Consider the following 12,749-nt stretch of genomic DNA (forward strand, 5'->3'; position numbering starts at 1 on the left):
AAGTGTAAAAAGTTCTTAGCCGCAGACAGAAATGAGAGATGGAATTTAGTGAGGAAGCTCAACCTCTGTAAACTTTGTTTACGTCGTCACTATGGTATATGTAATAGTAACATTGTGTGTGGACATAAAGACTGTCAAATAAAACACAATTCGCTGCTGCACAAAATATCAGCTGATCACAATGAAGCAAATGTAGTACAAGAAGTCGAAAATCAAAACAAAAATGTTAACGCCAATTTACACGCTTCACACAGTGGTAACATAAGTGACCAAATTCTGTTTAAAATTCTACCCATAACTATTTATGGTGCAAATAATAATTGCTTAAAAACATTTGCATTTATTGATGAGGGTTCATCAATCAGCCTAATTAATGAAAACATAATGAAAAACTTAAATTTAAAAGGTGATCCTGATCCATTATGTTTGAAATGGACAGGTAATATGGGGCGCAATGAAAACCATTCTCAGCGAGTAAATTTGCACATTTCTGGCCCAAATAAAATCAAATATACTTTACCAGTTCGCACGGTGAAACAACTATCTTTGCCCAGCCAAAGCATTAATTATAAAAATTTGTGTAACCAATATCCACATCTTAAAGGTTTACCTATAAATGATTTTACAAATGCTGAACCAAGTGTTTTATTAGGCATAAATAATTTGAAGTTTTGTATACCAACACGAGTAAAAGAAGGTAAAAATAATGAGCCCATTGCTATTCGTACACGCCTCGGGTGGCTTTTATGTGGTAACTCGAATATTGACCAAACAAAACAAATTGAATATAATTTTCATACATGTGAATGCGATTGCCAAAATGAAAATAAACTTAATTATTTAATAAAACAGTTTTATTCTCTTGAGATGGCTGGTATTACTAATACAACTTCTATGATTGGTAAAGATGACCAAAAAGCAATCGATTTATTAGAAAAACATACTAAACAAATATCCAATGGCCATTATGAAACAGCTTTACTGTGGCGATATAATAATGTCAAATTACCCCAAAGCTTTGATATGGCTAAGAAAAGATTACTGTGCCTTGAGAAATCTTTGAAAAACAATAGAGAATTATTTGATATATTTAAAAAAACAATTACAGAATATTTAAATAAAGGATATATAACAAAAGTCAAGCAAAACTATAATGATGAAAAAATAGATCAAAATGTGTGGTATTTGCCAATCTTTCCTGTGTTCAATAAAAATAAACCGAATAAAACCAGAATAGTATGGGACGCAGCAGCAAAATCGAATGGTGTTTCATTAAATAATTTTCTGCTCAAAGGTCCTGACATGTTGGCGTCGCTTCCATCTATTCTATTTCGATTCCGTCAAAGAAAAGTAGCTGTATGCGGTGATATAGAACAAATGTTTCATCAGATTTTTATTCGCAAAGAAGATCGTAATGTACAGCGGTTTTTGTGGCGCAGTTGTGATGAAAATAAAGAACCAGATGTGTACATTATGAATGTGTTGATTTTTGGAGCATCATGTGCACCTTGTATATCACAATACGTAAAAAACCTAAATGCGTCAAAATTTGAAAATAAATATCCTGAAGCCGCTGCTGCCATAAAAGATAATCACTATGTAGATGATTTTTTAGCTTCGACGGATAGTATAGAAGAAGCCAGTAAACTAGCAAAAGATGTTAGATACATCCATAGTCAAGCCGGTTTTAACATTAGAAATTGGTGTTCTAATAGCAACATTGTATTACAAGATTTAAATTCAAAGAAATCCACCAATAATATTTGCCTAAATATTAGCGATGGCCTTGATACAGAAAAAGTGCTTGGCGTATTCTGGGTTCCCGTTGACGATATGATAACATTTAAACTTTCATTATCAATTCTAAATAGTGACATTTTCCTCGGGAAAAAACAGCCAACAAAACGAGAAGTTTTAAGAATTTGAATGAGTATATACGACCCCCTAGGTCTAATTGGAAATGTTCTTATGTACTTAAAGATTGTTCTACAGGAAGTATGGAGAAGTGGTGTAGAATGGGATGAACCCATTTTAGAAGAGCAACACATTAAATGGAAAAACTGGATAACATTTTTACCACAATTAAACAAAATTAATATACCCCGTTGCTATCTTCAAGAATTACCAAATTACAACAACATTGACGTTCAGTTACACACATTCGTTGATGCTAGCGAAAATGGCTATGCTGCTGTGTCGTATTTTAGAATCTTTAATGGTAATAAAGTTGTCGTATCATTAATTGGGTCGAAAACTAGAGTCGCACCATTGAAAGTAGTTTCAATACCACGATTAGAACTGATGGCGGCTGTAATTGGTGCCCGATTTGCCAATACCATTATTCAAAATCATTCTGTCAATATTAATCGAAAGGTATTTTGGTCAGATTCGCAAACTGTCTTGAGTTGGATACGCTCAGACCACCGAAAATATCATCAGTTTGTTGCCGTACGAATAAGCGAGATTTTAGACAATTCCGAGATAAACGAATGGTTATGGATATCTGGGAAAAATAATGTGGCTGACGAAGCAACTAAGTGGGCGAAGAAACCAGATATATCAGATTCTAGTCGCTGGATTAATGGTCCAGAATTTCTTAAATTTCCTGAAAATAAATGGCAATTTAAAATTACAAATTTATTACAAACAGAACTGGAATTGAAACAACATAGTCTGCTTATACAAAGTGAAGAACTATTTATTAACGTTGAACGCTTTTCTCGCTGGTGTAGAGTTTTACGAACGACTGCATTTGTAATTCGCTTTTGTAATCGTCTGAAAACCAAACAAATAGCTGGAAATGATGCGGAGTTAACACAAGATGAATTATTCAAGGCCGAATTAATTTTATTGAAACAAGCTCAACAACAAACGTTTTGTAATGAAATAAAGTGTATTCAACAGAACAAAAATTTACCAAAAACTAGTTTTTTATATAAACTATCTCCATTTATTGATAATACTGGTGTACTTCGTGTGGCTGGAAGGATTGAAAATGCAGACATACCTGAAGAATTTAAGCATCCAGCTATTTTACCAAAATATTGTCGCATTACAAAACTACTAATATTGCACTACCATAATATTTACCATCACATTAACCACGAGACCGTCGTAAATGAAATACGGCAAAGATATTATATCCCAAAACTAAGAGTTGTTTGTAAACTTGTTGTACGACAATGCCAGATGTGTAAAGTGAAAAATGTTTTGCCAGTGTTTCCTCAAATGGCTAAGTTGCCCAGAGCTCGCCTTGGTGCCTTTCAGTCGCCTTTCACTTTTACGGGTCTGGATTTTTTTGGTCCCCTATATGTTACAGTGAATCGCCATAAGGAAAAAAGATATGGCGCTTTATTTACATGCCTGACAATTAGAGCTGTCCACATTGAAATTGTCCATACTCTCAACACAAGCTCATGTATTATGGCGATCCGTAATTTTACTGCACGTCGAGGACAACCAAGAGAATTTTTCAGCGATAATGGGACAAACTTTGTGGGGGCTGATCGTGAATTACAGGAAGCATTCAAGGAGGTGAACAAAAATGAATTGGTTCGTAACTTTACCAATTCAATTACAAAGTGGAATTTTAACCCACCATCTGCCCCCCATATGGGCGGGGCCTGGGAACGTTTGGTCCGTTCTGTAAAAACGGTCCTTTACAAAATAAAACATGAAAGGTGCCCATGTGATGAAACGTTAAAAAGTATGATGGCTGAGGTGGAAACCATTATTAACTCCCGACCATTAACTTATGTTCCAGTTGAAAGCGAAAATGGAGAAGCCATAACACCTAATCACTTTCTTTTGGGAAGTTCAAATGGCATTAAGCCTCTTGCTACATATGATGATGACGGTGTTGTTTTGCGAGAATGTTGGTTACGTTGTCAGCAGTATGCAGATATATTTTGGAGAAGATGGGTGACCGAATATTTGCCAACATTAACTTGCAGATCGAAGTGGTTCGAGAAAGCTAAACCATTAGCTATTGGCGAATTGGTGGTAGTGGTTGACCCTGCAAATCCAAGGAATGTGTGGCCCAAAGGACGAATCATAGAAGTATACAAGTCTGCAGATGGTCAAGTACGTAAAGCTAAAGTCATGACGACGTCTGGTATTTTAGAGAGACCTGCAGCTAAACTGGCAGTTTTGAACGTGGCTCAGCAAATGGAGTAAGTCTTCAACATAATTTTCGTCTTACTGGGGAGGGGTGTTACCGCCACTGTCTATTTATATTTTTAAAAGTAATCGTTAACCTCTTTTGTATTATTGTTAACTTCACATTGTAAGAATTTTGTAAACGTCAAATTTATATACATATGTATTTGTTGAGTTAAATCTGTAAATTTGTGACATACTGTTTTTTTTATATATTGTAACTATTTAAAATTCCACGCGGTTAAAAATTACCTAAAGATTTCTACTATAAATAGAGTAATGGTGTCCATTTTTGGTGAGTTCGCAATTAGAAACAATAACCAAAAAACTGTTCTTGGCCACCATACCAAAAAGAATTTTAACATAAGAGTTTTTTAACAACAACGATTAAAAGATTAATAAATAAAATTAAATATTTTCTAAAACCTAAAAACTCTGTGTTTACAATCTATAGTGGAGACCAGGAGCTTATTCATAATATTAATTTCATGGCTGTGTAAATTGTATCTATGGTCTATTCAGTGATTAATGTGCTGTTTTTCTATAGCGATGAGTACTTTGAGTGGATATTTAACATGTGTTTTGTTAGTTTAACAGAAACAAAATACATGTAAAACTTCCTCCCAAAGCACTCGTTCGCTATAGAAAAACAGTACTTAAGCTCTATTGAAAATTACTCAAATCACACTCTAATTTTGAGTGCATGAATGCTTTTTTCAAAAATAATTGACTAAGACATTTCTCATTTTAGATCTAAAACTCTAAACTTACGATTCATTTTCAAATCTGGCAGCTTTGACAAACAGAACTGATGCGATTAACAATTGTTTATTATACCCTTCACCTTCGTGAGAAGGTATATATAAGTTTGTCATTCCGTTTGTAATTTCTACATTTTTCATTTCCGACCCTATAAAGTATATATATTCTGGATCCTTATAGATAGCGGAGTCGATTAAGCCATGTCCGTCTGTCTGTTGAAATCAATTTTCTGAAGACCCCAGATATCTTCGGGATCCAAATCTTCAAAAATTCTGTCAGACATGCTTTCGAGAATTTTGCTATTTAAAATCAGCAAAATCGGTCCACAAATGGCTGAGATATGAGGAAAAAAACCAGGACAACCTCGATTTTTTACCTATATCTGGATTACTAAGACATTAACATAGACAATATGGATATCTAATGAAAGATATTTCGAAGACATTTGTAACGACGTATATAAGACCATAGTAAGTTGGACCTACAATGGGTCAAAATCACAAAAAAAAATTTTAAATTTAAAAAAATTTAAAATAACAATTAGAAAAATTTTTTTTTTCCAAAAAATTAAAAAAACATTTGGAAAAAAATAAATTTTGTTTACCTGAAAATATTTAAAATTTTTATTTTGAAGTATAATTTGGTGAAGGGTATATAAGATTCGGCACAGCCGAATATAGCACTCTTACTTGTTTATACTCTATTTCTTCACTTGAGGTTAAAAGGGAAAAGTGTTAATCCAAACGTATTAACTAATTAATAAGTATATAAATTGTTAAATTTCATACGTTCTAATAGGAATTTCAGTTATAAATAGTTTGAAATAAAATATCTTCTGAGTACACTACTAGTCTTTCTAACTATTGTTATATTATTTCAATTGATATACCATCATATTTAGGTGGAGGGTATTTAAGATTCGGCACGGCCGAATATAGTACTCTACTTGTTTTTTTTTAAATTATTGTTGTTCATTTTGTTGCTATTCACTTAGGGGGAGAACTAGTTACATAAGCAAGAGGTAAATTGATAATTTTTTGATTACAATAAGACTGTCTGATAGATGGTCCAAAGTTGCCAACTCATTATTTAAAGTGACTACACACTAGATTACTTAGAGATACTTAAGTGACAATTGTCTTAACACTAGATTACCTGGGATGTATAAAGTAACCAAATGACACCTATCTGTACTACAAAGAGCAAATGTCAAATGACCAAAAATATATAAATTTGTGTCAGCCAAGTGATGAGACATAGAGGGATACATTGACTACTTGCTAACTGCTGGGACATGTATGATTATTTGTATGTATATCTTTATTAATTGGCGTCTTGGAGAGCACCATTTGTTTGTTAAATTTCCCAGTGGAAAAAAAGGCTAGGTCTTCACTATTTAGGCCTTCTAAAAGATATTGATGTTTGACGTTCGCGTAAAGTTGTCTACACAGAAAAAACTATATTTCAATTCAAACATTTATCACATATTGAACTGGTTTCAATAATTTCATAATTGAATCAAGTATTCATGTTCTCAAAATCAAAATTTTCTGATATTTTCTATTGAATTTTGAGTTTTTAATTTGATAATTTTGACAATTGAATATACAATTTTCGTTATTGGTTGAACCATAGGGTACAACTAGAGGCGCAACTGAGAGTAAGCTGAGAGTAACAATAATTCCTCTCTTCACACGTACTTGTGATATGTGAATTCAACATACTTGTGAGAGAAATTAACACATCAAAATACTTGAAATTTTACCTTTGATTTTCCGACTAAATACAGACCGAACCACTTTATTACACTTCTATACACTATTTTATGTTTTTTTTAACAATTTACAGCACATTATATTTCCGAAACACGTTAATTTTGCTCAAACGAAAAAAATATTTTTTATTAATTTTTGGTATTGAAAATAGAAGAAAATTTACATAAATTAAAATTTTAAAATTTTTTTACAACTCAGTGTGTCTGGTGAAAATTAAAAAGGCACCAACACAATCTCAAAACTTTGTACTAATACATTCTCACGACATAGGTTTTTGACAACAGACTTAGGTTTTTTCCCTCTCAGTAACGTTTCTATGGATATATTATTCTATGAGTTGAACTTTAAATACAAAAATTATTGAATAGATAGGCCGACTTCATAAACGCAGTAATGCAAAGCAATTACTAGGCAAAGCAATACTTTGTGACATTCATGAACGCATAAATGTTTTGTAAAGAATCATAAATAAAAACAGTTCACAAATTTGACAGATGCTGCGGCTGGACAAGCATTGCCATGCAATAATGAACTTGCGACATTGCCAAAACAAAATCTATTGCGTTTATGAACACTATGCATTGCAGTGTTGCTTTGCAAAATGCGTTTATGAAGTCAGCCATAATTTTTGTAATTGAAAACACATTTTTGTTATTTTTTGTGTTTTCAATTAAAAAAATTATCTATTCAATAATTTTTGTATTTAAAATTCAACCAATAACGTAAATTGTATAGTCAATTGTCAAAATTATCAAATTCAAAACTCAAAATTCAATAGAAAATATCAGAAAATTTTGATTTTGAGCACATGAATACTTGATTCAATTATGAAATTATTGAAAACAGTTCAATATGAGACAAATATTTGAATTGAAACGGTTTAAGAAATAGTTTTTTTCTGTGTATGTTTTAAGCCGGTTTTAAGCCGAAATCATTGAGAATATTTTCCTTACTAACACTCTATAATGGCTTGCTTCAGCAAACCTTTTTTAATAGCAGCTCCTATGTAGACATTGTATGAAGCATTGCAGGCCTTCAATGGAACCCCTTCTAATATACCTTCTTAAGAAGTTCTTCTATCAGCTCAAGGCCTTTGGGAAGGCCTATTTACTGCATCTTTTTCCCGCCAAGTTGTAAAGACTTATTTATTGTTTGTTCTATTTATTGTTAAATGTTGAAAACGATAAGAAAAATGTATAATTGGAAGATAGTATAATTGGAACAAGTACCTAGATCAAGTGACTAATAGATCACAATGTGTTTACAGAAGTTAAATAGCTAGTAAATAGCTGTTTATTTATTGCTACGGAAGTGATGGCTTAATAGGCAAATAAAAGTATATACTTATGTATAATTTTTAAAACAATACTTTAATCAGTAATTCAAATTGAATAAAAAGTAAATGATCGTTAAAAATGTATTTCAGCTAGTATAGTTGTACATGTAATCATCAGTTAAATTATTGTAAACTTATTTGTGATAAATTGTATCATGGTTTTTTTATATCTAACATTTTTAAAATTTTTATAGCTATTTTCATTAGTAGATTGGCTATGAGCAACTAAGATCGGCTATGGGCTGTTTCTCCCAGAATTTTTTAAGCTCAGTTTTGATAACATCGGTTGTGGTATGATCAATTTCCTTAAAACTTGCTTAAGCGATTTCAGTTTATATCGTAAAATTAACACTGAATTTTATCTCAATACCACATATAACAAAATTGTAGGATCGTTGAAGGGAATTTTTGGAACTATGCTCTATTGTAAACGGAACATCTCTGTGCTAAATTTAATGATGATTAAGGGCCGCTGAAGCATACGGATTGCTCAACAAAGGTTATAGTGAATGTGTTCCATCAGTTTCAACGTGCGAGAGATGGTTTGTGCGATTCAGAAGTGGTGACTTTTACACGGAAAACAAAGATCGCACAGGCCAGCCAATTGGAGGCACTACTCCATGAATATTGATGTAGAACTCAACAAGAGATTGCAAAATTATTAGGAGCTACTCAAGAAGCAATTTCAAAATGTTTGAGAGCAGTTGGATTCATTTAAAAACAGGGAAATTGGGTACCATACGAATTAAAGCCGAGAGATATTGTAAAACGATTTTGCATTTCTGAAATTATGCTTGAACGCTATAAAAAAATATAATTTTTGCATCGAATCATTACTTGCGATGAAAAATATATGCATTACAATAACCCGAAGCGTAAGAGATCGTATGTGAAGCACAGCCAACCAGCCGAATCGATATCAAAGCCAAATATCCATATTTGGTGAGATCTGCTGAAATCTGACCAGACCATCTCAGGGAACCTGTACCGAACGCAACTGATTCGTTTGAAGTGAGCATTGCACAGTGGTTTAAAAACTTTTTTTTTTTTGGAAATAATTCGGTATCTTGGGAACTATTGGAGATATTGTTACGAAATTTCACATGGTATGAGCTGAGGTGTTGTCGAGTTGATTTACGTTTGTTCAGCTTCCTTGGGCCAATGGGGGCAAATACGTCACACCTCAAAGTTGGTCACCTCGGGTCTCAAATTTTTTAAAAAATCGCCAAAAATCCATTTATGATCCGAATGAGCTGAAATTTTGAATAAAAATTGTCCTTCAGAAGACCATGGCCCCTTTGAAAAATTTGTACGTTTCTTCATATATTTCATGCAAAATGTTAACATATCAAATGTAAATTTTGAATTCAAACACATACTGACTTAACAGAAATTTTTGCGTAACAGATTTTGGACTCATTATATGAAAAAACGTAAAAACTTGTCAAATAGGGCAAGGTTTGTGGAACTTATGAGGAGTAAATAATGGCTTTTAATATAAATATTTGATATTGTTGAAAACACTATGACTTGAGGATTGATATTTTAGTAAAATTAAATAATTTTATAAAATTTTGGGACTACATTTACCTTAAATACTAAAAAAAAATCATATGGTGATTTTCCACGAATAAAAATATAAAATTTGAATTAATGTAAAATTTTTACAATTAAAGATAACATAACAAAATTTTAAACCAATATAGACTCAAATGGCCTTAAATCAATGGCAATACAATTTTTTAAATTTTTTATTTTCAAATACTGAAATTCCTAAAACGGGGAAAATGTGTTCCAAAAACTGAGTTTTTTTTAGAAAAGTGCTTACTGTGAAGTTATTTACTGTATGATAGTAAAAATACTTAGTAAGTATTTAAGAAACATATAGGGTTATATAAATATGAAGCTTTTTCGTGGATCGGTGCTTTGCCTTTTTAGACTTTTTTACTCAAACCAAAATTTTTCTTTCAAAATTGGCCAAGTTTGGATAGGACTGGGGGGTGGTATGTCCGCTTAAGTAAGCCAAATTTTTCTTTACACGCTTTTGCATTAAGATATCTTTTCGGATCATATAAAAATTATATATAGTCCCGAAGAAATTTTTTTTCTACAAAAGAAAAAATATATGGGATTTTTTGGGAAAAAACATGAAAAAATACGGCCCTTTTTACAAGTTCCAACTTTGGATGCGTATAACTTTTTAAAGCGAAAAGATAACTGTTAGAAAGTTTAAAAGTTATCGACAATATAGCTGATATTTTAAAAATAAATTTCGACCCTCCGTAGGCCCGCCATATCTAAAAAACCATAAAATGATCGAGCAAAATTAAAAAAAAAAACAAATCAATAAACCTGAATATCTCTTCAATTAATAGAGATAACCTACACTTGTAAGCGTAAGTTTTGTAGATCTTCTGAAGGACTATTTATATTCAAAATTTCAGCTCATTCGGATCATATATGGATTTTTGGCGATTTTTTTTAAAAATTTGAGACCCGAGGTGACCAACTTTGAGGTGCGACGTACTTGCCCCCATTGGCCCAAGGAAGCTGAACAAGCGAAAACACCTCAGCTCATATCATGTGAAATTTCGTAACAATATCTGCAATAGTTCCCAAGATTCCGAATTATTTCCAAAAAAAAAAAGTTTTTAAACCACTGTGCATTGGCCGATGAACGCCCTGATATGAAACCGTAATATTTCGTCATGACAACGTTCGGCCACATATTGCAATACCTGCTAAAAAGTATTTAGAAAGAAGTGGTTGAGAAGTTGCCTCATCCGCTTTATACAATTTATTTCGATCGATGCAGAAAGCTCTCTCTGGGATACACAGAAAAAACTATATTTCAATTCAAATATTTATCACATATTGAACTGGTTTGAATTATTTCATAATTGAATCAAGTATTCATGTGCTCAAAAACAAAATTTTTTAACAAAATATTCAATAATTTTTGTATTTAAATTTCAACCAATAACGAAAATTGTATATTCAATTGTCAAAATTATCAAATTCAAAACTCAAAATTCAATAGAAAATATCAGAAAATTCAGTTTTTGAGCACATGAATACTTGACTCAATTATGAAATAATTCAAACCAGTTCAATATGTGATAAATATTTGAATTGAAACGGTTTTTAGAAATAGTTTCTTCACGTTTTTGACTTCAAAAGGTGAGCAGTTCTTTTGGCTGGGAATCTATATGTTGCCAGGAAGATGGGAAAAGCTCATAGCTAACAATGGCTAATACTTGGGACCGCAACCCAAATACCCTCTTCTTGGCTGATTTTGGTTTTTTCGCCTTTAGGAAACTATATATTGGCTCAGAGAAGCTAACCAATTTAGCTAGGTATCCAAAAGTTTGGTATGGCTGGTGAAGCAGTGACTGTTACTGATAACAGAGTTAATTCTGTCTAAATTAGACGACATGTTGTTTCAGCACGACAGTTCGACATCTCAAAAATCCCGTGAAACAATTCAATTACAGCGGTGATCAGAATTGGTCTCCTACATCATTTGATTTATTTCTAAGGGGTTATTTGAAGTCAAAGTTCTATACCAACAAGCTCACAACATTTATGGGGGCACATACGCCACCAAAGCTTTGTTAATCATTTAGCCGATGCACAGTGGTATGAGAATAAAAAAAGAGGGAAATAAATCTGTAACTTCTAAACCCTTACGCCGATTTGAATGAAATTTCACATGCACAAAGAGGAAGTGTAGTCGAGTTTAAGTTTTGAATTTGGACATCATGACCTCACCAGGAGCGGGACCAGGGGTTCCCAAAGTAGGACACCTCAAAATGATCCTATTTCTTCGTTTGTGTTCCAATTTAAAAAAAATTCAAGTCCATTCAAAAAATGCCTATTTTTTATGTAAAATTCAACTTTAGGGAAAAAAATCTCAAATCGCATACTCGATTTCAAAATATAGTAACCAATTTTAGATGTCCCAATAAGTTCTTAATTATTTTGTAAAGGGTTCCGATAACCCCGCCCCTATTATGGATATTATAGCCAATAAACGAAAAAAACCCATTTTTGCGATTTTACAAAATTTTTTGGGGAATTGCGGGATACTTGATAACAAATTTCAAAATTTGTTTTTATTTTTGCATTTTAAATAGAAAAATCTACATAACTGTGAAATTTCATTAAAAAATATTCATAAATAAAAATTTAATTTCAATTTGAAAAATTTGTATCTATGCAAAATTCAATAAAAAGCATTTTATGTCATATTTTTCAAAAAAGTATTCCATGAATTTTTTAATTGTCAAAAGAAATATAAATTTTTGAAAAGTAGACAAAATCCTTTATCCATTGATATATAACATGTCTACCTTGTGTTTTTTTACGTGTCAAATAAATTAGGGAAAACTAAACAACTCGCTGAGAATTTAAAAATAGACTGTCTGTCAATCTATACATTAATAAAATGATAAGCAATCTAATCGCCTAATTGTTAGCTGATTTCAACACTTAAATATCGTTGTAATTCTATTAAAAATCGTTATACATATGATAGTCTGGTGGATGTGGTAGACTCTAAAAATAGACTGTCTTTCAATCTATACATTAATAAAATGATAAGCAATCTAATCGTCTAATTGTTAGCTAATTTCAACACTTAAATATCGTTTAAATTCCATTAAAAATCGCTGACATTCTATTGAATAATTAAATATCAATCAGGTGAGAGAGGCGTA

General features: G+C 32.0%; 1 protein-coding gene across 1 annotated transcript; it reads left to right on the forward strand.

Moving 5' to 3' along the window:
• Positions 1-444: 444 nt before the first annotated feature.
• Positions 445-4,176, forward strand: LOC135958426 (uncharacterized). The gene is made up of 2 exons (XM_065509331.1): positions 445-1,800; positions 1,981-4,176. The coding sequence occupies exons 1-2, from the start codon at positions 445-447 to the stop codon at positions 4,174-4,176; spliced, it is 3,552 nt and encodes a 1,183-aa protein (XP_065365403.1).
• Positions 4,177-12,749: the final 8,573 nt, after the last annotated feature.

The sequence above is a fragment of the Calliphora vicina genome, chromosome 4, assembly GCF_958450345.1.
Source record: "Calliphora vicina chromosome 4, idCalVici1.1, whole genome shotgun sequence".
NCBI classification, from domain to species: domain Eukaryota; kingdom Metazoa; phylum Arthropoda; class Insecta; order Diptera; family Calliphoridae; genus Calliphora; species Calliphora vicina.